The 21,398-nt window shown below is 51.2% G+C and overlaps 1 protein-coding gene across 2 annotated transcripts in view; it reads right to left on the bottom strand.

Annotated features, from left to right (window-relative positions):
- Window positions 1-21,398, bottom strand: part of FOXK2 (forkhead box K2) — a 70,889-nt gene that overhangs the window by 10,174 nt on the left and 39,317 nt on the right. The window contains exons 2-9 of one of the 2 annotated variants that reach the window (XM_032321600.1): window positions 17,346-17,462; window positions 15,421-15,615; window positions 12,132-12,279; window positions 9,441-9,587; window positions 3,648-3,841; window positions 2,675-2,850; window positions 1,365-1,661; window positions 966-1,175 (exon numbers count right to left, since the gene is read on the bottom strand). In XM_032321600.1, coding sequence (XP_032177491.1) covers window positions 966-1,175; window positions 1,365-1,661; window positions 2,675-2,850; window positions 3,648-3,841; window positions 9,441-9,587; window positions 12,132-12,279; window positions 15,421-15,615; window positions 17,346-17,462 — 1,484 coding nt within the window. The remainder of the gene's footprint in view (window positions 1-965; window positions 1,176-1,364; window positions 1,662-2,674; window positions 2,851-3,647; window positions 3,842-9,440; window positions 9,588-12,131; window positions 12,280-15,420; window positions 15,616-17,345; window positions 17,463-21,398) is intronic. The other variant, XM_032321601.1, reaches the window with a different exon arrangement.

Raw genomic sequence — 21,398 nt, 5'->3', positions numbered from 1 at the left:
ACACAGTGAAGACTGCTGTGCCCTGCCCTCTCTCGAAGCAACTGTCTGTGGGCACAGAGAGCTGTTTTTGGCCAGCGGCCTGACTCTACTGCCCGAGGTCCTGCAGGCCGCTGCGGAGTCCTACAGGACAGCGCACTGCACGTGCCTGGGCAAGGACCCGCGGCTGAAACCGCAGCAGCAGCGAGGACACGGGATTCCCAGCCTTCGCCTGGCTCCGCAAGTCCAGCCAAAAGGAGTTCCCTGGGCCCTCCTTTAAAATCCAAGCCCCCCTGGCCTGGCCTGTCTTCTCCACTCACTGATGTCAGAACACTCGTGGAGAGCTACGTGCATAGAGGAGCAGGACTCTTGGCTTCTGTCACACACACTCAGGCATACCACACGCATACCGGGGGGGCGGGGGTGGCACCGCCACTGGACAGATCTGCTGAGGCACCCCTCCCAGGGGGCATTTCGGCAGGTGGCTACCAGCACCCAAACCTCTTGTTACCTGTAGACCACACCCAGGAGTCTACACACAACAAGGCAGGTGTATTTCCCTCTAGGTATTTACAGGAACACTAAGCTCAAACGGGTCGTCCGGGGGGATCCGTGAGAGCTGACACCCACAACCACTCAGCAGGCACCCTACAGTACTAGTAGTTTAGGGACACCTCAGTGGCTTAGTTAAGCGTCTGTCTTCGGCTCAGGCGATGAGCCCAGGGTCCTGGGATCGAGCCCTGTGTTGGGCTCCCTGCTCAGTGGGAGCCTGCTTCTCCCTCATGCTGCTCCCCCGGCTTGTGTTCTGACAAATAAAATCTTAAACAAAAAGGTTTCCTAAGGTTTAGAAATGCAAACCCGTCCTTAGACAAGAATTAAACTGTAGCAGCTGGAACCCAAAGAAAGAACAGTGCCGTCCGTAAAAAGGAGAGCAAGGGACCTGTGCTCTTGGTATTCGGACCCCGTTACCCGCGGCCGACCGCGCTTACCGTTGTTCGCCTGGCCATGGACGGCGGCAGGCACTGGCACCACGTGAGTCCCATTCTGTGTTACAGTTTTTATTGGCAGCTGGTGCTGCCCCAGAGACGCCTGCTGCACTATGGTGACCGTCTGGACAGGCGTGGTCTGTGGCGTCTGAATGATCCGGCCGGCAGCACCCAGCGTGGCGTGGCTAATCGCAGGAATAGGTTCCACTTTCACTGAAATTTAAAAAAAAAAGGCAAAGAAATGATACCAACTGATATTACTGGAAAGCTTCCAGAAACCTCACCAGGTGGCCGGCAAAGGCACGTAGGCCCCCTCGTGCTGAGGAAGGAGTCTGAGCAAACAAGTGCGCGGGCGTCTCAGGGCCTGAGAAACCACCAGCGGCCCCGGCTTCTGCGGCTCACCTTTGACTTCCTTGTGATCGCCGTTCTCTTGTGGCTCTGCCTTAGGAGGGGCCAGCACGGCTGCCTGAGCGACCACGGCCTGGCCAGCGACCGTGTACGTGCTCGCCGGGGCCAGGCCGGCCACGCTGGTGACGGACACCGCAGGGATCTGGTGGACAACGTGCACGGTCTGCACGACAGGCTGCTGGGCGGTCGAGGTGGTCACGGGAGCGGCGACCGTGTAGGTGACGGGCTTGATCGTCGGCGGCAGCTGCCGCTGCACGGCGATCAGAACAGGCTGACTAGACAGAGGTGAGCCTGTGGGGGACGAGGAGACAGGGGTGAGGTTCCGTCGCCCGCGCTCCTCCGTCGCCCGCGCTCCTCCAGCCGTATCCCAGAGCCGGCCGAGCACCAGCAGCCGCTCACAACCCAAACGTGCGGCCTTTCACCTTGTAGCACCCAAGTCACGCACGATGGGCGGAACGGAGTATTTTAATGGAGATAGCCAACTCCTGGAGGCAATGGCAAAAAACGCGATTCTCGCTCTATTCAGATCTCTCACAACACCTCTTCCCACAGTTCTCTCCTCATGAGAAAGAAAATGTCGACACGATATATGGGAAGAAGCTGCCTACTGGGATCCGAACAAAGGGGCCACGCTCCCCCAGGATGAAAGTCTGTATCTCACGGTGGGTGCGAGGGAACCTCAAAGTCCGGACACACTTACAAGCTCCGCCAACCAACCCCTGCCTCTGCTGGTTTGGGCACAGAATAAAGGAAAAGCCACAGGTGACATGTTGCCCGCACGGCCAGGAATCCCACCATATCAAAATAAGCACCCTGCCAACCACACGGGAACCCTCACAGAATTAGTTTGCCCACATTTCCACGCCATGTCTTTTCGTGTGTGCAGGTTTTTATTAATTCTCCAGAAAACACATTTTTACTCCGCACCGTGACTTGTACAGAAATGCTCACCATTCATTAAGTGAAGAGTTTCTCCTGCCAATCAGTGTCCGGTTTGTCTAATTTGTATTATTTCTTTGGGTGGGGGATTTTTTCCCTAATTTTCAAATGATGAAGCAACTGAGATTAATTCTGAACTATTTCAGGCATCGACACAGCTATTTACATAAAACAATGTTCACTGATTTTTTAAACACTCACAGTGCTGTCAGCTTTTCAGAACTTACCGTGTGAGACCCTATGCAGAAAGCACCGGGTACAAAGGAGCCAAGGCCTCTCCTGCGTCCCCTCTGAGGAGCCGGGCGCCCCTGCCTCTCTGACCCCCTCCACCACCACTGCGCCTGCTCTGTCTCTGCACATCTCACCTGGTGCACTCTGGGCAAACCGTGCCTCCTGGATGACGGCCAGTTTGGGCTGTGAGGCGCTGGGCTCAGGCTCCAGGGGGGCGGGCGAACCTTCCCTCGACAGGCTCTCGGGGGTCTGGGCACCACTGGAGTGGGCAGACAGCACTCCAGCGTGATTGGGAGAGGCTGGGGCACTTCTGGATCACCAAAAAGAAGACAGAGGGTTTTTACAGGTAAAGCACTCATTAAGCGGCCTTGTTTCAATAAAGTGCATTCTGAAAAAAGGGTGTCATCTGTCTTCTGCCAACCGACTACAGCTCTGTATGTCCTACTTTCCGTGTGAATGCCCGTGACCTGAGAGGGATCCCCAACAAGACTCACTCAGTTGTGATGGCCCGTGTGCCAGGCTGGGCCACCACAGCTCCGGGCCCAGCACAGGCCGCATCGCCCCAGAGCTGGACCAGCTGCGCTCTCGAAGCAGCTCCTGTCCGCCGGCAGCAGGAGCGGGCAGTGTGCGAGCAGGCAGGGGCCTAAGACCTACATCATGATCATTTCTCTCTTTCTTTTTTTGCTTAAAAAACAGAGTATCTATAAGCTAATAATGTATTATTTGAAAATCAGGCAATTAACATTCTATAAGTCAGTCTTGAGTTTAAGCAGCTAAAATGCGGCTTTAAAGAGCTGTTTCCAAGCCAACGGGAAGGAACACACGCTGCTCGTCGAACACGATACGTAATGAGTCCGATGAAGCCACAACGGCAACATGGGAACAGGGTGTAAAGAAAACTTCGTCAACAGTCTGAGCTGTTCCGGACACTATTAAGAGAAAGTCCGTGGGCAGCATCCAACACGTCTTTTCAAATCCCCACCCCAAACACTCAATCACAATGCATTCAGCAGTTCCTTCACTTGCAAAAGGAAAATTGACCAATACACGGAAGGTAAATTCACTGACCAGTAAGTGAGGTCTTTTTTGATTGTCTTTTTTCCTTACCTAGAGGAGAGCGGTCCCAGAGGGGTTCTAAAGCAAGGCACGCCCCTAGGCCGTCTTTTCCTAAAAGCCTGCTCTATTAATTTGCTTTCAGAAGCAGGATCTATCCTCCAGAATGAGCCTTTGCCTGGTTCTTCCTGGGAACGTGGTACTTTGATGAAATAACGATTCAGAGAGAGATTGTGGCGAATTGAATTCTATGAAACATAAAAAAATACGTAGAATTCATATATTTCTTTGCTGAGAAATCAAAATGTGCCCCAGTTTTAGTGCCCTGCAAAGCAGAAACCTAGCACTCAGCCCCCTGCAGAGGGCAGACAACTTTAAAGGCAGCACTGCGCTGGAAGGAACCAGTCCTTCTCCCTTGAGTGAAGAAGGGGCTTGGGGTGCGACCCTTCTGCCAAAGGGGGCCAGAGGCTGATACACGGCTCTGGGAACGGGGTGGCAGGGTGGGCACCAGGGGACAGGAGGGGACCTGGGGAACAAGGAAGGCTGGGAAATTGACACCACGGGGAAGGAGGCAATCTCCACCAGGAAAAATGGCAACTTTCATTTTTTTTCCCCGGTAGGAAACCAAGGATTATCACTGTCATCGTCTGACCTTTCCTTTGGCCTCCCCCTGCTTAGAGACAAACAGAGCCAAAATAAACCAATCCTTTAAAATAGGAATCAATCCAGTAGCAAGTATTCAGCAAACCAGCAGAAGAGAAAAATGAGCGAAAGGTTGGGAAGTATTATGAACACCATCTTCTGGAAACAGCAATTTCCAAAATGCTTCCATGTATGTTTTTAAAATTTGACCCACAAAATTATCTAGTGAGGCACATACAAAAAATTTCTCTCTCAACCCCTACTCTAATCCTTCTATTACAAAAAGCTTGCTTGGCTCACAGTTCGCAGACAATTTCAGGAAAGCCCCCCACTGCAACCTGAGTAACTCCTGGCAGCACACCTGATCCTGAGCCTTCCAGAAAGGAACAGCGGGAGGAAAGTCACGCAGCCACATCTTCTCATGTGTTTACACTAATGATTAAAATTTAAAATTAAAAAAAATTACACTAGTGAAGTTTCAAAATGGTGGTGACTCACAACAGAACTCTGGGCTCTCGAAAAGCCACTTCTGCACTCCCCCCAATGAGCCTTCTGACAGAACCGTCAGCCACAGCCTGAGATGCTGAACTGCCAGAGGCGGCTCAGAACATCAAAATGCATCCAATTCTTCTCTACAGCCCATCTCGGGGATCGCTCAAGTGCCCCCCAGTCGTGGGCGCGGAGAAGACCACGCGAGCCTGTGGGCGCCAGACGCCTCGCTGGCAACACGGAGGCGCAGGCAGCGCCGAGTCTGTTTTGTGGACCTGCTCACACGCAAACGCGTCCTGCGAGAGTGAGAGACTTACTCACATCACAGACCCTTACTGTGATGTCCTACCACAGGGTTTAGCTAACAACCAGTAATACGTTTCTATTAATCCTCCAGAAATCGAACTGTTACCAGTGCCTCCACCAGAGAGAGCCAACCCTCCCCCAAACCCGCGCAGATGTTTCAGCGTCTGGAGGGGAAGGCGGGCGGACCCCACGGCTGTGGCTTGAGAAAAGCAGACCCGGACTATGACAGTACAGGGCCCTCTCCCTGCGGACAAGACAGTCTCTACGGCTGCCCAGGGAGGGGCAAGGGGGCCTCAGAAGTGGCCGCCCAGCCGCAGTTAAGAACGGGGGAGGTGAGGAGCCCCGAAGGAAGGCCACGAACACTGTCACGCGCGTGCTGCAAGGAGGAAGAAGGGACATGATGAGCGCAGGGGAGTCTGGAGGCAGGAAGCGCCCCCGCCAGGGGACTGGGGCACGAGTATTTCTTCCCCTGGTAGAGGAGAACACGGGGGGGGGGGGGGGGGGCTGCAGTTCCAGGACCCTCATGCCACGGACAAGCTGTACGCAAGTTCCCAGAAGGAGTTGGTATTTTCTGTCCTGAAAATGGGACAGAACCTACCAGACACCACCACAACAGGGTCTAACCTCCCCTCCATTCCCAACAAAGCCACAGAACAAAGAAGTTGTGATTTTCTGATCGACAAGACTAGAAAACATGCGTAAGTAGTAAGAGCTATCTAATGCAGACACAGACAGACTAGAGTAACTCTATTTCTAAGGTAATTTAAGGCCTTTATAATTTGATCAAGTCAAGCTACATACACTAAAATCACACGGACTCAGACTCCAATGATTCAGGGATTACCATACGCAGACAAAAGGCGGCTTATTATTCTTTAAAACAAACTACAAAGAAAAGGATCTGCGACAGTGAACACATTCTCTTCCCCAAGTCCTCCCCTACCCAAGGCTGTTTCCCAGAACCCGCCCTCCCTGAGTGCCAGCCCCTCCTCCCGCCTGTCCCCTCGGCTGACCCGACCCAGGGTGAAGATGCAGAGCGGTCACCGTCTCCAGCACTCCTGCCTCGACCCTGGTTTCTGCTTGTCCCAGTCACGAGTGCTCTACGGAGGACTCGTAAAGAAACTGATGAGAAGGAAACATGCAAAGTTCCTTCCAGAAGGAAGAGTTCAACAAGCAGAATGAAGTGAGCCCACAGCACTCCCTCTGTTTCCCTTTCAGAGGCCCAGAGGCCCAAAATTCAAATCTCTGAGTCATAACAAATACCTCACCTCTGGGCTGGGTAAAATTATAATCATAAATCATAAGAATACATTCTGGCTTAAATACGCAACCGAAGGAAAGAAATATCCCGTCTTTACAGACACAGACCCTGTCTTACCCTAGAGCTTCCTCTAGCCCAATCAGAAAGCTCTGCCATGGGTAGACAATGCCAACTACCAGCAGTCAGCCTGAAAGGGAGCTGGGGACTTCCACCGGGTACTCAGAACAGGCGTGCTGGGAGTGTCACCGCATGTCTCCCAGGAACACAGACGTTATGCCTCTGCCTTCGGCTTGGGTCCTGATCCGAGGGTTGGGATCGAGCCCCGCACTGGGCTCCCGGCTCGGCAGGGGGTCTGCTTCTCCCTCTCCCACTCCTACTGCTTATATTCCCTCTCTCACTGTGTATCAAATAAATCTTCAAAATATTTATTTATTGATTTATTTATCCACTCATTCATTTAGTTTTGAGAGAGCAAGCAAGCACGAGCTAGAGGGAGAGGCAGAGGGGGCGAGAACCCTAAGCAGATGCCCCACTAAGCACAGAGTCCAATAAAGGGCCTGATCCTACAACCCTGAGATCATGACCTAAGCCGAAACCAGTTAGGAGATGGTCACTTAACCGACAGGTGAACCATCCAGGAGCCCCCGGAAACCCACATTTTAAAAAGAGGCTGTTTTAGGGGCGCCTGGGTGGCTCAGTGGGTTAAGTCTTTGCCTTCGTTCAGGTCATGGTCTCAGGGTCCTGGGATCGAGCCCCGCATTGGGCTCTCTGCTCAGTGGGGAGCCTGCTTCCTCCTCTCTCTCTGCCTGCCTCTCTGCCTGCTTGTCATCTCCGTCAAATAAATAAATAAATAAACTTTTAAAAAATAAATAAAAATAAAAAGAGGCTGTTTTAGGTGACAGTCTTGCCCCTACTCTCTGTGTAAAGAAAATCTAGCAAAGAAAATGAACCTGGCTCTTTTATGAAACAAGGCTGCAGAACGGAAAGGCTTTTTGTGTTTTATGCCGAGAGTGCAGCAGTAGGAATGAGGTCTCCCGCGCAGACCTCCAGCACCGTCCCTCTGGGAAGGGCACCTCAGAAAATTCTCATGACAGAAAAAGGACACATGTGGGGTCAGGACTGGGGACCGCTAAGGACCTCTGAGGACATAAAGAAACTGAGTGCATGTCCATAAATTAAAGGGAGGAGTGCAGCAGGAAATCTCTTTCCTGCTAAAATGCTGGAGCCAGGAGGTGGGAAATGTCCCAGGAGCGGCCTAACACGGGCAAGAAGCACACAGAATCACCCGTACGGACCGACCTTGTCTAGACAGAGAAGACGACGGTGCCAACGAAAACGCTGATGACAGCTGAACAGAGAGGGTGTCTGCTGTGCAGCACTTCTGTTTGCTCTTTCTGCTCTCAGGCCGCTACGAAGTCCCTTCCAGCAGCGAGAAGCAATCACTGCATGTGGGGACCGCACCTGACCCAACTAACTCCCCGCAAGACGGAAGCCAGGAGGCGGCCACCCCTGAGAGCTGGCCCTCGTCCTTCTGCCAGAAAACCACAGGACGCCCGGAAGCAGCCGCCACACACACGAACGTTCGGGAACACAGTGAGAAGGGATCATTCAGTCGGGCCAGGCTTTTTAGGAATACTCATGCCCACTAAGCCCAGCGAACTGGTGTTTCCAATCACCAGCATCCTGCACACAATGAGCTGAACAAAACCCTACCACACTCCTGATGGGCATGCTGAGACCTCACCGACCCACATGCAGGGGGCTTTGTTCCAGGTGCAATCACCAGACATGGACGCAGATTATCATCTGGTTCTGCTTCCTTTGTTTTACATTTTCTCTGAAGCACAACCTCACTGTTCTAGATTAAAGTATGTCAGTATCACCGGGATTTCTTGTCCAATGTGCTGAGAAATCTGTCACGTAGCTGGTATGGACGTGTTCTCCATACCCAGCATTTCCCTCGGGGCCAATGAAGAAATGCACCTAGCTGTGCACAGGGAGCCAGGTGGGGAGCAGATGTCCCAGGCCAGGAGGGGAAGCTGCGTCTTACTTTGTACCTTCCACAATCAAAGACCCTTATATGACTAAAGGCCCCTTACAAAGGAAAAGTTCAGGGTTTGGCTGGTGGACTATTATATGATAACATGTTTATATGTCTACAGGAGGAAGAAAAAGGTTTTGCCCTCATTAAACAGAAAGCGGCTCCTCCCGCCCCATCACTAAGTTAGGGTGACGGCTCACCAGACACATTTCTCACCAGACACATTTCTCAGTAAGCCCGAAAGGAAGACTGTTGCCATTCCTTGTGACCTAAATGAATTCAAGAATTACAAATGAATGTTTCTTCTTTCATTATACTTTTACTATTCTGTATTTCAGATTGCCCTTCCCATATTGTCTGAATTAGAGATGTCCTACTGTATGTCCAGTAAGCAGACACAGAGAACACAGACACACAGAAGAAAAAAAAACTACAGTGTCAAAGTTTAAAAACCAAACTAAATTAAAAAGCTGAACAAGGAAATATGCACTGATTTTTCAAAGGTGCTCTGAGAAGGCCCAGGTTCCAGACACCCCAGGAATAATCTGAAAGCACGGTGTACAAGCAGGCAGGTTCCCCAATTTGCACAGGGCAGCACCACAGTTATCTGTGTCATGTACGGCCCAATGGGAGAATGTCTTTTGAAGAAAGGGTTCCTTCATCAGTCTGAACACCATCTCTGTATAGACTTCAAGAAGCTGAGTATGCCAGCAGATGCAGATAAGGAAGAGAGAAGAAAGCCTAAGTGCAGGATGGGCTGGGTTTTTAACTTTCCTGTACTTCAGACACAGGGAGTTAACTGCAGTGGTTAAAGGGAAACCTTTCAAATAATCCACCTTTTCCCATCTGTGGGGACAGTGACCATAAAACTATAGGCTGAGGTCTGCTTCTAGAGCCACTATTCCTTCTGCTCTGCATGAAGACCAGAGCATGGGGACAGTGGCCTCCAACACTTCCTCCTCCCTGAGCCAAAGAGGGTCTCCCTCTCCTCACTCTACCACTGCCTGTGCCCACGGTTCGGAAAGCAGCTTAAGTGTCCTCTCAGTTGCCAGTCAGCACCTACTGGCACATCACAGTTAGATTTCATAACAAACCGAAACGCATTTACCTGCCAGCCCTTGTCCGCTGTCCTGTAGTATGGATAATTTTTAGTGATGTGAGTATAAATTCCATTTAGAGTAAGTTGCTTATCAGGAGCCATCGTAATTGCTTGTACGATTAATTGTGCATAGGAATAAGGTGGCTTTGAATCATCCTGTATTTAAGTTAAAAAAGAAAAAAGAGAGATTACTGAAGTTATCAAAATTTTTACTAAATTTATTAAAATTCAGAACTGTTGGCGTTTTTAAGTGTTCCTACGAAATGCTTAGTTCTCCTTACTATGAAAATAATATAATCTGACTGAAAAGCATTTGGAAAGTTTATAAGGAAGCAAATGGAAAAGTGTACAAGCAGCATAAAAATGAATACGAAAATCACATAAGGAGAAACTCCACACAGCAAAAATGAAAAACGTAAGGAAAAGAAAAAAGCTACTTAACCTCAGCTGAGTCCAGGGCAACACATGTCAAATCCCGACCAGAGGCCTGTCCCATGGATCTAGCAACCAAGGGAACGGCTGGGAAGGCTCGGGGAGGAGGGAGCTGGGACTCCCTCCCAGGCCCTGCTGGGTCCTCAGGCACACAAGGGCCAAAGTGACAACCACTCAGAACCACCCTGTCCCACCAGCTGAGAAGCTCCTCACATCGGGAAGCCCCACAGAGGGGAGCACAGTATGCCAAACGCCGGGCTCCGGCCCTGGGGTCTCAGGCACGCAGGGCTGCTGTGCACCCTGCTCCCGGCACACTCCGGGCCACGGGCGGCTCCTTATCACTGTGACACCTCAGAACCCCACATACGTGTGCGTAATAAGAAGCCAACTGTGGAGAGGGTACACCCCTGGCTGTGAACAGGAAAATGTACGAACCAACTGAAATGAACCACGAAGAATAATAGTGAGTGCAAACAGGAAGCTGCAAAAGAATATATTCAAGAAAATACCTGTTACATGAGGTTTAAAAATGAGCAATTTAGACACCGTTGGGAATAAACAGAAACAGAGTAAAAGAAGAGACAAGCAGAGGACTGACAGACAAGGCAGGAAGACAGACCTGCCAAGGACAGGAGCATGGGCTGCAACTGCCCAGGCCACACTCCGTCCTGAGAGCCAGCAGTGGGGGCCTGTCCCACACAGAAAGACAGAATCATCTACAGCCCCAGCATCCGACTGTTAAATAACTAGTATTTCCTGAGCACTTAGGCTGGGCTCTACCCCTTCTCTCCTGAGTGGACACACTCTGAGTTACACGAAAGGGGCAGGCAGACCAGCATCACTGGACACCACCCCAGGGACCAGGAAGAGAGGACGAAGCCCTCTTCACTTCACTGCTCTACGACGCCATTCGGTGAGTCTCCTTGTTACCCTTCTTCTTTGTGCTCCTAAGAACTTTTTTTTTTTTTTTTTTTTTTTTTTTTTTTTTTAAAGATTTTATTTATTTATTTGACAGAGAGACATCACAAGTAGGCAGAGAGGCAGGCAGAGAGAGAGAGAGAGGAGGAAGCAGGCTCCCTGCTGAGCAGAGAGCCCGATGCGGGACTCGATCCCAGGACCCTGAGATCATGACCTGAGCCGAAGGCAGCGGCTTAACCCACTGAGCCACCCAGGCGCCCCCTAAGAACTTTTTTTATTGAAAAATGTAACACAGATAGGAAAGCCCATAATACATCTTTATCAGCTGAAAACAAATTTTTATAAAATGAATGTCAATACAACCAACACTAGGTCAAAGGAGAACACAGCCCACATTCCAGAAGCTTCCCTGTGCCCCCTGAGCCCACAGCTTCTACTGTTACTCCTGACATTTTATAGTAATCACAGTCCCACTGTAATTAATTAGAAGTTTTATGATCTCAGAACGCATCCTGAAAAAACACAATTTAGTTCTGATTTTAAACAGGCAAATGGACACAACGGAATTGTACGTAGGGCACCTCTCTGTGCCTGCCTCCCCTACCCAGCACCCCTCACGTGTGAGGCTGCTGGCTGCAGGGGACAGGCTGCGGCGCGTCCATCCCAGGGCTGTGCCACAGTCCACTGCACAAACACCTAACCCTGTATGTAGGTCGTTCAAATAATACTGTGCGTTGCTTATGTCTCTCCCTCTGCATGCGCCCAGGACTCTTCCATACCAGCAGCCACGGGGCATGACCGTCCCCTGCTTGATCGGACTTCTCCTACGGGGCATTTAGGCTGCTTTCAATTTTCTATTTTATATAAACTTATGTTTGAGATTTTTGCCATTTCCTTTAGACACAGTCCTAGAAGGGGCATTACTATGTCCAAGAATAAAAACCTGCACGGTCACAGGGTGGACCATCCCAAAAACGTGTGTTCTGTGCACACGTGCACTCAGACACAAGTGCACGCACAATCTTCCGTGTCTGTGACGGCAGGATGAAACCCCAGGAACAGTTTCCCGGGACACGCAAGATTCTCTTGTCCTCCACCAGCTCGGCTCCCAGCACCTGGGCCCACAGCACCACTGGGGAGCACCCAGTGCTGAATGACCAAAAGAACTCAAAACCTCCACCCTAAGAATATGCTCAAAGGGGAGGGGCCCACAGCCAGGCGTGCGTCCACTCCGACATGCACTTCTCAAAAGCCCTCCTGGAGATGTTCGCAGAACTGCAGACAATGAAGTGAGGACAGCTGGCTGTGTGATGGCCCCTGGGTTCTGTTTCAAGGTTATAAAACATTTACCTTTGGGCTGTCTCCACCAGAAGCTTCTTTTTCATTTTCTGGCTGCGAGTTGTCGGCCATTAAATTGAGGTCAGCTGGTATCACACGGCCCATCTTGTACCCAGAAGACCCTGCTCCCCGGGGGCTCGATGGGCAGGAGTTTGCAGCACTGTGGACGGGAAAAGGTCACTGCTATCAGTCTATTATAGAACATATGTCGCACTGTGCTTCCATGACCCACTGTGATTCCAAGTACAAAGTAGGAGCATATCAGCATTTCCTATAAAACATGGCATCACTGGTTCTCTGTGAAGTTTAGGATCACTCCAGGAAACACAGGGAAATCAGGTATCTGCTTCACATCTGTTATTTTACATAATCAGAAAACAAACTCTCAAAGGGGGTGGTGGCCCACCTGTTTCACCAGTGAGGAAACCGAGGCTTAGGATGGTTCTGGAACTTACCAAGAACACAGAACCAACTTTTTTTTGGTGATGGTCCCAGGGCTCCAGGCTGGCAAAGGGACATAGAGCACATGATCCGCTGACTCCCTCCCCACCAAGGATATGGCCTCCAGCTACACCAGAAAGGTCAGGGACAGTCTGGAGAGAGAGCAAGGCGGCCAGGCCAAGCACAGGCAGCAGAGAGGGGATGAGGCCATGACACGGACCCAGGTGGCATGAGGGCCGGAACCACGTGTGTCAGGTCAGCTTGACGCAACACACCCCAAACACAGAAACAGGAACCTATTTTTCCTTTTCCCAACTATGTATGTATGTATGTACGTATGTTATGTATTAAAGATTTTATTTATTTGAGAGAGACAGTGAGAGACAGCACGAGAGGAGAGGGTCAGAGGGAGAAGCAGACTCCCCGTGGAGCTCGGAGCCCGATGCAGGACTCCATCCCGAGACGCCAGGATCATGACCTGAGCCGAAGGCAGTTGCTTAACCAACTGAGCCACCCAGGCGCCCCTATTCATTTATTTTTAAAGTAAACTCTACCCCCAACATGGGGCCAGAACACACGACTCCACGATCAAGAGCTGCGCGTTTCATCGGCTGAGCCAGCCAGACACCCACGTGACCCATCTGGAAACACGTGTGCTGTTTTTCACCAGGCAGGGCTAGGGTGCTGCTTCTTGATCTCGGTGATGACTGAAGGCCATCCACACTCATCTGCGGTGATTTCCCAAACCACACATTTGCGCTTCTGCTCCCTTTTCTATGCAGGATCAGACTTTAACAGAGAATGAGCCACGGCAGCAGAGGGGACGCCAAGGTAGGACAGACTAAGAAGCCCATCGAGTGTGCCACAGTAGGTGCGGTCGGACCGGAGGAGCCGTGTTTGGAGGAAAAGACAAGTACTATGAATACACAGAAAATTTCTGGAAAAAATACCTAAGAAACAGGAGTTACCTCCAAAAACCTGAGCTCAAAGTAGGGGAGGAGAGGCAAGGGAAGGGGGCGACGCACTCTTGGCCCAGCCGCTCTGCCAGGAACACGCAGGACCAAGACCCGTGCTCCCCGGACGGGGTTTACTTCCGGCCAGGAATGGCGCTCGGAGGACGGGGGAGAGAGGAGCAGCGAGACCGCACGGAACTCACACGTCGCCGTCGTAAAGACCGGTACCGTGGGAGCAGCGCTGACGTGGGGAAGGTGAGTGGCCCCATGGGGCAGGACGCTGGGTCTGGAAAAGCCAAGTGCACTGTGCCCATAAGCCGTGCGCAGCCAGGCTCCCACGCTGCTGGCCGGTGAGGGCACGACCCGGCTCAACGCCGGCCACAGCGTGAGGGACAGGAGCGGGAGGACAGGCGCGGGGAAGACGAGAGGAAGACGGAGCAGAAGGTGAGGAGGGGCTGGGTCCGAAGCTGTGCCCCAGCCCTGCCATGTCTACACCACCTGTCCGGTGAGCTGCCTCCATGGCTGCTGCGCCCGCTGTGGGCTGCCCTCCCACGGGGGCACACAGGGCTTGCTCCTGGTCCTCTGAATTCTGCGTACTTTCTCCCCGTGCTGAACAACAGTGTGGCCAGGCGGTTGCTGGCCGCTGCCTCTCCACGGACACCGGGGCGACTTGGACCACACAGTCACGTGCAGACGAAATCAACCAAGTGGGGGACAGAGGCAGCGGCTACAGCAGAGCGGCTGCAGGAGGAGACGGAGGAGGGAGGGGCCTGAGGCCAACAGCCGCTGCCACGCAAGACACCAGGCCTAGGGCTGCAGGAGTGGCAGCCCGTCCAGGCGTCACTCCCTCCACTTACGAACAAACCCGACACACAGTCATCTCTGGAAGGCCTACTGCTGATGCCGGTTTCTGAGACAAGAAACAGAAGCGTTCAGCTGCAAGGTGTAAGCCGGAGTCGCCAGTTCTCCGTGGGCCTCCCTGGCCCTGCCACCGGCGGCGTCAGCCTGGACAGACGCGACGAACCCCCCCCACCCCCCCACCTCCCAGCCGTGCCCTGGACAGACCTGGATGGTAGGAGCCAGACCCACAGAGTAGCGCGGTGCCCACCAGGCACCTCCGTTTCCATCACCCCCTGCTAAGACCACTACTCCCCTCTCCTGAGCGCCTACAGCACCCGAAGACTGGCGCACGCGAGCTCCGCCCCGCCTCCCAGCAGAGCCCCACTCACCCACACGCGGCGATCTAACCTGCTCGAAGCACACACGTCCGCAGGGCCCCGAGGCTGTTCTCGACCTGCGCCTCAGCTACTGCTCTCTGAGCGCTCAGCACAACCTGACCACGGTGCTCTGGGTTCTGGCTTCTGCACCAAGCGTGTGCCCTGAAGCCGCCGACGCACCCAGCCTCTCTTACAACATCGAGGGGAACACAAGTCGGTCGCTCTGCTGTGCTCAAACTCATCAATCCAAAAGCACAGGTCATCAGAATTTACATGAAGTTACAGCAAATTAAAAAAACTCAAAATGCAAATGCAAGCGTATCTCAGAGTTCAGACCAAAATGGCTAATCACCTGCCCCTTCCACTGACACTCAAACACAGAGAGTCCATAAGGGAAGACCAGGAACACGAGGGAACTGTGTTTCACAGGCCGGAAACCGGGAGCAAAGGGTGTTCGAAAACTGAATGCCATGTGCAGCGCCTTCGACCCTCCCCACTCCCTTGTGTCCCCCTGGCAAGGGAGTGGCACTGCTGTGTGCTCCTGCCCCCTCCTGGGACTTCTGACGACTTCTGCACCTTTCCCAAGGGAGGAGACGAGGAATGAAAATCAGGATGTGGTCGTGGACATCCCAGCAAGCACGCCCCGCGCCCTGACTCTGTGGTGATCCCTGCCCACATCAGCTGCTGTACCTGATGGTTCCCGTTGGGGAGGGAAGGGGACTGATGAGGTGGGCCATGGTGTCTGGAATGTTGATGGTCAGGGGCGAGATGTGGGCCTGCACAGGCTTCACCGGGGACTCAGGAGCCTCCTGCTTCTCCCTCTTCTCACTGGACAGGGCAGTGAACGTGATCTTGATGTTCGTACTCGGGAACCTAAACGTGCACCTAAAAAAGAAAAGCCAACTGTCAGCACTAGTCAGCCAGACTGGACGATGGGGCGTCCCACCTGCAGCAGGAAACAGAGCCCAAGTGTCCCCGATGCTCCAGAGCGTCACCTTGTGTGGAGAAGCCATCAAGAACCCCACTTCCAAGCGCACCCCATGTGCTATGATTCAATGAATAAAACCACAAAGAGACATTTCATGACTTTAAAACACTAGTAAATGAATACGTTCTTTTTTTTTTTTTTTTGAAGATTTTTTTTTTATTTATTTGACAGAGAGAGATCACACGTAGGCAGAGAGGCAGGCAGAGAGAGAGAGAGGAGGAAGCAGGCTCCCTGCTTAGCAGAGAGCCCGATGCGGGACTCGATCCCAGGACCCTGAGATCATGACCCGAGCCGAAGGCAGCGGCTTAACCCACTGAGCCACCCAGGTGCCCAAATGAATACGTTCTTACACCAGCCAAACCGAAGTATAAAAAAGCCTCAAACATAATTTAATCTGCATTACTTCTTTTAAAATAAACACACAAGTCTATTTCGGTCATTAGGCAACATAATTTTGTGGCGGTTTCTTAATTAAGAAAGAAAAATCATTCCTTTTGAAGAATCCTATCACCTTTTTTACTGAGCAAACAAAAGCCAGAGATATTAAATTCCAGGAGAAAAGGTTTACAATTCAATACTCTGGCTTACCTTTAACAAAGCTTCCTTGACATAACTGAAGTATATTTATTTAAAAAAAAAAAAAAAAAAAAGGTAATGCAAGCCAAACATCTTTAAAGAATAAAACTTAAAAATAGCCACAGACTCCTGGTCGCTGCCTGATCTCACATCCAGTTAAACAGCGCCTGATCTGTGTGTATATAAACGGCCAAACAAGCAGGTGATGGCCATCGGCTGACCTCTCCGTCCGTCCCCGGGCATCCATCTCGGTGGTCAGCTCTGTCTGCCATGGAAAGATCCAGCACGTGCATGGAGGGCAGAGGTACCTCCCACTTCTGGTGACATCATCAAGGTGACTCTTCCCAGCACTCTAGTTGAGGGCTAGAGTTGTCACTTGCTGACCAAACCCCTCACCCAGAGCTTAGAAGAACCCCTAGGATGTGTGAAGTGGACCCCCAGTTTACACCTGTGGAATTACAAAGTGCCCAGCTTCATATATTAAACAGGTAATTAAAACGAGCAGATCACATGACTAAAACAGGCGAGAAGACCACGCCTTGCAGCTGCCTCTTTATTGCTGGTGTGAGATGTGAATCAACTCTGGGCTTACAGAAGAATGTGACTAAGACCCCCTGGCCGCTAATTTCTAGCACCACACATATGACAACTGCGGAAGGGTGACTTCTCCTCCTCTCCCACATCCAGTGCCTGAGCCCTGCCTCAGACAGACGATCATTCCCAGGTCGCCACGAAGGCCAGGCTGTGAGAGCGAGTGCCACCATCCAGCGTGCAGGCCTCCGGCCCGGCAGAGCGGTTACCTCTCTGTGGCTCAGTCTTCTCACCCACCAAACAGAGATGGCAGCATCTCCCTCTTGAAGTGTCTTGGTGATTAATTCACGTAACATTTAGCAAACACTCAGATGTGTATTAAGATAAAAAAAAAAAAAAAACCTTCAGCCCAACTTAAGACGTCAATACCTGCTTTTCCTACAGTCCGTCTGTCTGTCCCACCACCACCCTGAGGACATACAGGAGGCCAGCCTCCAGCAGGCCCAAAGCGCACACACACCTGCCGCCGTCCGTGTAGTGCCGAAGCAGCAGAGCACGGTGCACAGCTCGGACGGCGACTCCAGGAAGGTGAGCGCTTCCTCCCCCATGGGGCACACACGTCTCCCAGCGCTTCTCTCTGCATTTCACAAAATAAAGCCACACCCTCCACATTGGTCCTCAGCCTGTACTTTTCCAGAGTGTCCCCCCAACCCCAGCATCCATGCACACAGGATCAGCTGAGTGTTGCCTTAGGGACACGATACTGCCCCGTCAAGGACGGCCTTCCTTCGTATCCGAGTCTCAAAGATTCCAAGTAAAGGTGATGACTGACACTGTCCCCTGGTTGTCTCCATGGCACACTGCCGTCAGGAAACTTCAAACTCCAAGCGCACACGGGGTGTCTAAGTTGAGGCAAGGTGCCGTCAGACCACCTGCTGACAGTCTCTGACCAAGAGACTGTGAAACTTCCGTCCTAGCCACCAATGGACACTGCTGCCACCAACTCCACCCCCTTGACGGGCGAAAATGGTGCAATCTCTGGTTTCATCTAAGAGGAAACCTCTTTTCATATGTGTAAAAGCCACAAAACACACCTAAAAACCACCCAGACATCCTGGTAACTTTTTATTTTTAATCATGGGTGATGATTACATGGTGAGTTTCTGCGACAATTCATCAAGTTACACGTTACGGTACATGTGCTTTTCTGTACAAACCATATACTTCAACGGAGAGAAGTTATGATTAAAAGGCCGTCTGTCACCATCTGTCGGACACCCGGGTGGCGCTGTCAGTCGAGCATCTGACTTTTGATTCGACTCAGGTCATGATCTTCAGGGCCGTGGGATCAAGCCCACGTCGGCTCTACGGTCAGCGTGGAGTCTCCTTCAGATTCTCCCTCTTGTTCCTCCTACTCACTCTCAAATAAATAAATAAAATCTTTTAAAAGGGGGGGGGGCCCTTTATTGAAACGACCTCAATTTCAGCTCAGGTCATGATCTCAGGTTCATGGGATCAAGCCCCACACCAGGCCCTGCACTCAGTGGGGAGTCTCTGCTTGAGATTCTCTCTCTCTCCCTCTGCAACCCCCCTCATGTGCGCTTTCTCTCAAAAGAATAGATAAATCTTAAAAAAAAAAAAAAAAAGAAAGCAAAATATTGATAATGTGACAAGGGGTTCACAGTACTGTTTCCTATACTTCCGTGCTAACAATGGCCTATTTCTTTACCTGGGCTGTGATTACACTGGTACCTACGTTACAGACGTAAGTGATTTCTCTATGTGGGCTATGTTCAAAGAGAAATACACTACAAACGTGTTCGGGCTCCCTATGGACGTCAGTTAGCTATGAGAAACTCCCTCTCCTGCAGGACAGGTGAATGACTGACGCTTGACTTTTCTAAGCTAGAGGTAAAAAACAGCAGAATAATTCTGATTAGTTGCCTCACGAAACTAAAAAGAGCAGCAAAACATGATAGTAGCAAGAAGGTGAAGCACCCAGGTGAGGGGGTCCTCCTTGGACCCCCTCAACTACCCGACACCACAACCAAGTGGCCTGACTTTCGGGGCTGGACAGCCCATCCTATCTGTGTCCCCTGACCCACTTCACTGCTGTGGCAAGGGTGTGAGTGCCCATGTCTCACACCTACCATCACAACGCCTACCGTGAGGTGTTCTTTAAAAATACTTTGGGGGCACCTGGGCTACTCAGTCACTTAAGCAACTGATTCTTGATTATGGCTCAGCTCATAATCTCAGGGTCCTGGGACTGAGCCCCACCTCAGGCTCTGTGCCGGCGTGCGGACTGCTTAAACCACTCTCTGTCCCTCTCCTTCCTGCCTCATGCATGCACACTTGATTCTTTAAAAACAAACAAAATTTTATATATACATATATATAAAAAATAGATCCTGAAAGATTTGTGATGAAGCTCAATACAATATGAAACTGTGTATGAAACCCTGAAAATTATGAAAAAATAACAGAGAAAAAGGGAAAATGAAGAAATGAACAGTAAGACAAGCTAGTCAGGTTGCAGAATCACAAATCTCTCAGCGAAAACGACCAGAAGCGTGACTCACGGTGCTCAGGGTACTGAGCACCTCTGAGAACTGAGAAGTGGCACATCTTGAACCACAACCAAAACTGACAGCAGCAACACAACAGCTGATGGTTTGTAACACATGTAGAGGACCCTAATAAAAAATTAAGTTTCTTTTACTTGAACAAATGTTACCATGTTAAGGAGACCCGCACACTAGTGGCCTCAGTCTAAGCTCTGCATAAGGAGACCCGCACACTAGTGGCCTCAGTCTAAGCTCTGCATAAGGAGACCCGCACACTAGTGGCCTCAGTCTAAGCTCTGCATAAGGAGACCCGCACACTAGTGGCCTCAGTCTAAGCTCTGCATAACGAGACCCGCACACTAGTGGCCTCAGTCTAAGCTCTGCATAACGAGACCCGCACACTAGTGGCCTCAGTCTAAGCTCTGCATAAGGAGACCCGCACACTAGTGGCCTCAGTCTAAGCTCTGCATAATGAGACCCGCACACTAGTGGCCTCAGTCTAAGCTCTGCATACCGAGACCCGCACACTAGTGGCCTCAGTCTAAGCTCTGCATACCGAGACCCGCACACTAGTGGCCTCAGTCTAAGCTCTGCATACCGAGACCCGCAGAGCCGCTTGACATCCTTCTCTGCTGCGCCACGGATCACTCACTCAGACATACTCCCTGAGCTGGAAAAACCTCCGGAGTGTCCTCTTTTTCTGCCTACACAAAAACACATCTATCTGGAGGCAAATAAGTCATTATTAGGTTAACACCAGAATCACTCAAGTTTTTAAAGAGTATTTCAGAAATTTTAAAAACTCCTCGCAATTTGTTGCTTTACCTAATTCAGTGATCCCCCCGCCCCGCCACACACACCAGCACCAACTTGGTTTGGTGCCTTGCAGATGAGGAGACCACCCCAGGAGGAGTCGGAGAGACCTGCAGGTACCTCCCCTCCCACCATGGCACAAAGTGGCAGCAGCACCCCTGCTGTGGGGTGCACACCACCTCACCTCTGGGCTTCTTGCTAAAAATAACCAACACGATCTCACCAGGAGGAAAAACATTAGACAAATCCAAATCGAGGGGCATCCTACATAATAACTGGCCTGTCCTCTTCAAAAATGTCAATGCATGGGCGTCTGGGTGGCTCAGAGGGTTGAGCCTCTGCCTTCAACTCAGGTCATGATCTCAGGGTCCTGGGATCGAGCCCCGCATCGGGCTCTCTGCTCAGCAGGGACCCTGCTCGCCCCACCCCCCACCGCCTGCCTGTGATCTCCCACTCTCTCTCTGTCATATAAATTAGTAAAATCTTTAAAACAAAAGGTCAATGCCACAGGAGTTAAAGAAAGGCTGAAGGGTGGTGACAAATGAAAAGAGAGGTCAGCGCAACTGTGACCCCATTCTGGAAACAGGTCTGGTTTTTCTTTTGCAGTGAAGGGCATCGGCAAATGGCTGCTGAAGTCTATGCGAGGTCAGCGGGCTACATCGCTGTACTGTGCCAACGCTGACTGGCGCTGGTGCCGACACTGCGGTTAGAGAAGAGTGTTTTTAGGAAACGCATGTGGAAAGACTTCAGAGGTAAAAATTCATCATGCAAGCAACTTACTCTCAGAAGTTTCAGGGGAAAAAAACGAGAGAGGAAAAGAAGGAGCAGTAAATGTTAATAGCTGGGAATCTGGGAAATGGGGATTTTCTGTTCTATTTTTACAGCTTTTCTAGAAGTCTGAAGTAATTTCAAAGAATAAGAAAATGATGTGGAAACTTTAAAAATATCCAGTGCCAAGCTCAGTGACCTAGGCCATCTGTGCCAGGCTAGGAACTGTGCACAATGTCCAGAACGTCCATGACATCCATGACAAGGTGAGCACGCACACAGAGAATGTTCGGAAACCCTCCTACTCTCCCAGTGACACCTGCTTGTGTTTCACACAAGTACCCGTCCACACCTGACCGGACCTTTGTCACGGACAAACTGAAGGCCTGTGTTGGGCCATAACCCTCGTCATCATCTCTCTTCTG

Source organism: Mustela erminea, chromosome 18 (assembly GCF_009829155.1).
Source record: "Mustela erminea isolate mMusErm1 chromosome 18, mMusErm1.Pri, whole genome shotgun sequence".
Classification (NCBI taxonomy): Eukaryota; Metazoa; Chordata; class Mammalia; order Carnivora; family Mustelidae; genus Mustela; species Mustela erminea.
This window is presented reverse-complemented; position numbering and strand designations above follow the sequence as displayed.